Here is a 3,530-nt window from a genome sequence, read left to right as displayed (position 1 = left end):
ATTCAAAGCCATTTCTTGGTATATCTTTAGCAGTTTGTGAGGGATGCTAATGCTCATTTTGCTTGTATATAGTAGGTAAGAAGATGGGGTTTTTTAAGTTCCAAGTCACTGTCTCTTTAAACACCAAAATGCATCCTAAAACTGGATATTTTTTGATAAAAAGGCCAAGCAAACACCTATTAAAAACACCATGGCAGCCAAGTGATGGGAGTACTGTGCTGTCTTAGCTCTGATTAAGGGCTCAGTACAGGATTCTTTACCCAGGAAAGACACCCGTTGCATTTCCGTAGGAATTTTGCTTGGGTAAGGACTGTAGATTTAGGAGCCCTTGAAGTTTGGTTTAATATTACTCTCCAAACCCCTTTTCAAGGAGTTACTCAAAATCAGTGAGGCTAGAAGCTAAGATAAGTCTTTAACCAGCCACCTCATAAAGCATTACTTTGTTTAAAACCATTTTTTACTGGATTTAACTTTCAAAAAAAAAAATCTTACAGGACAGATGCAATTCATCAAAATGTTCTAAAATGCTCTAAAATGCTACATGTAGGCAATCTTTTATTAAATTTCTTTATTCAAAAAACTAAATTATCAAGCTTCATGGTTTTTTGTTTGTGTTTTTTTTTTTTTTGCTGAAGTACATAACATTATACAACAGTGTTAGAACTGGATAACCAGTCTTTAATAAATCAATTACAGTATCTGACATCTGAAATGTACATTGAAAATCTTTGTTCTTTGAACAATTAAACAATATCAGCGCATAGATTGTGTCACCCAGATACGGATCCCTTTAAGTAGTTTGTGCTTTCTTTTTTTTTTTTTCTTTCTTTTTTTGACATTGCAAACTCTGTAATGAAAATGCCACAGTTTTGGCAGTGAACAACCAGAGGAATCCTCCACTTGATTTATTTTAAATAAACAGTGATAAATAGTTGGTTTTTTTTCTGTACAGAAATATTGGCTTCAAAAAGTCAGTGTATTGTACTCAGTAGAGCATGTTGAGTAATGCTACACCTTAAAAATTGGCTTTTTTCAGTTAGTGATGTTAAAAAATGCAAGCCACTTTCTGGTTTGCTGCAATTGTTTCTATGTACCATAAGACTGTATTGTACAAAAAAGTTCTTAAGTACAGGTATAATTTATGTTATTGGATTAAATATTGCAACAACTAAGTGGTAAGTGAAGCAGTTTTGCCTTGCACATGCAGTGTGAGGATACACAAGGAGACTGTTCATAAAACTACAAATACATCATTGCAATCTTGACTGCAGTAGGGTGAAAGGAGTGTGAAACAAATGTATTTTGGCAAATCCATTGTTCCTCTCCCACACGACCTTGAGCGAGGAGGACCTTGGTAAAAATGTAGACAGAGACCATAATATGTATTTGTTTTCTTCACAGTAGCCTGAGTAGTGCTAAACTGTAGTTCTCCAGGAACCCAGCTCCAGATGTTATTAAACTACTTTTCTTCCATCCCACCCACCCCCAAAAAATCACGTTATTTTGTTTGAAGATGAAAACTAAGTTTCAGAAGTAGAGCCTGTAATACTTTCAATAAGAGACTTATAAATCTGAGAGTTCAAAAACCTTGGAAAAGAGTCTCTGTGCATTAGGGTGTATATCTGGAGTTGGGCATCTTCATACATGTGAGGGCTGGGATCCAACAAGTTTCTGTTGATCACTTCTCTCACCCGGGAATCAAGACTAACCTGAAGAAGATGAGAACAGACTAATATTAAACAGTAATAACAGGCTGTTACATGTACCTTTATTTCTCAGGGCTCCATTGAACATGCTGAGTTTACCAGTTTATTCAAGTAATGCTCTGTGCTTCTTTCAGAGCCACCACACAATTACAGACTGAGACCATTGACTGTATTTCAGTTTTGACTTGGTCTTTGCATCCATCTTAAGATCTGTAAGATGAAGTGCAGCTGTATAACAGAATAAATACAGTGCAACCTAACAAAGCTCTGCAGTAACCTGGATTTCCCAAAATATGTTATTTTAACTAAAAAAAATAGGTTTTTTACATATTTAAAGTTATTTCTCTGAAATGAATGTTGAATGACTCTCATCCAGAGGGCTGAAATGTTTTTTTTCCTGACCATTTGTGGTTAAATCTTTAGAAACTTTCTATTCAGCATTCTCATTTGGCTGCCCTGTAGATTTTTTTTTTCCATTTTTTTTCAGGTACTACACGTGTTACTCGGAAATTACCCACAGGTTTTTCTCTTTTTTTATCATGTTAATCTCTCCATTAATATTAACTACTTCAGATTTGTTGTTTGTTTCAAGACTCTTTAACATCTGGTAATTTATACTTTCAGGATATCATATGCCCATACTGAAGTTGTTAGCTAGTTTCACTTTTAGCTTCTCATTTACTTTCCATTTGTAATGAACTCCTGTGCCTAGGCAGAAAAGGGCATATTATGCTTGGGATGAATGCACAGATGATTTTAAAATATCATTTAGAAATTTGAGTGAATGTACAGCTTATCCACAAAATGCTCTAAAAACAGTAAAATTAATGCCTTCTGGATTAAACGAAATGGCAGAGGCAGGAAAGCCCACTGGGGCCAGCAAGGGTTTACACAGCTAAGAAGGAAAAAGGCTAAAATACTGAGTAAAGAAATACCAAGCACAGATCAGTTAAGCTACTGTGATTTACTCCAGGTTGTGATCTGACCCTACTACTCTGTAACCATATAAATAGATATTCATATTGTCTGGAGGATTGAGTTCAACCCTGGAAAGCTCCACATACCAAGATACTTTGATATGTGAAGGATGCTAACTGAGATGAAAACGCAGAACATGTGTGGATGTGGTAGCTTGTGTATTTTTGTATGTGGTGAAGCAAAGTCTTTGAAATACAGCAGTATGGTATGGTACTGAGGAGTAAATATAAATTTGCAGTTGGTACTGAAGATACAATGAAGAATCTGGCATTGTTGGGTTTGTTGGCATATTGCAGTATGTTACTGCCACAGCAGGCAAGCTCTTTCTCCTCCTGTATTTGCTGTTAGTTGGTTATCGGTCACAAGGCACAACTATGATGCAGCCTAACCGCAAGTGAAGTGTTGCCTATTCACGCTAGCAGACCGTACCTACACTCAAGAACGCGCTCTCCGCAGAACACCCGTGACACCTCCTTAACGCACACTCTCCGCAGAACACCCGTGACACCTCCTTAACGCACACTCCCCGCAGAACACCCGTGACACCTCCTTAACGCACACTCTCCGCCGAAGTGCGCGTCCCTGCCGTACGCCTGCCTTGGGGATGGGCAGCGGCGCCGCCTCAGCCGCCGTGAACTGCCTGACCGCCCCCCCGCTTTCCCACCCGGGCGCTTCCCCGCCCTTGGGCTGGCACGGCTGTCTGGGCAGCCCCACCGCTAGCAGAGTTAGGGAACCGATCCATCTGAAAGCGGCATTTCTCTTCCGGGCTGTTTTTCAACCCAGGCATTTTTCTGATTGATTTCATTGTCTGTCTAAGGTAGCTGAGCAAGCCGACCGGACTGCAAA

At 39.0% G+C, this 3,530-nt stretch overlaps 1 protein-coding gene across 1 annotated transcript in view; it reads right to left on the bottom strand.

Annotated features, from left to right (window-relative positions):
- Positions 1–943: 943 nt before the first annotated feature.
- Positions 944–3,530, bottom strand: part of RGS17 (regulator of G-protein signaling 17) — a 29,449-nt gene continuing 26,862 nt past the window's right edge. The window contains exon 4 of the mRNA XM_009701951.1: positions 944–1,709. Coding sequence (XP_009700253.1) covers positions 1,521–1,709 — 189 coding nt within the window. The 3' untranslated portion in view covers positions 944–1,520. The remainder of the gene's footprint in view (positions 1,710–3,530) is intronic.

The sequence above is a fragment of the Cariama cristata genome, unplaced genomic scaffold, assembly GCF_000690535.1.
Source record: "Cariama cristata isolate BGI_N322 unplaced genomic scaffold, ASM69053v1 scaffold6436, whole genome shotgun sequence".
In the NCBI taxonomy this organism is placed as follows: Eukaryota; Metazoa; Chordata; class Aves; order Cariamiformes; family Cariamidae; genus Cariama; species Cariama cristata.
This window is presented reverse-complemented; position numbering and strand designations above follow the sequence as displayed.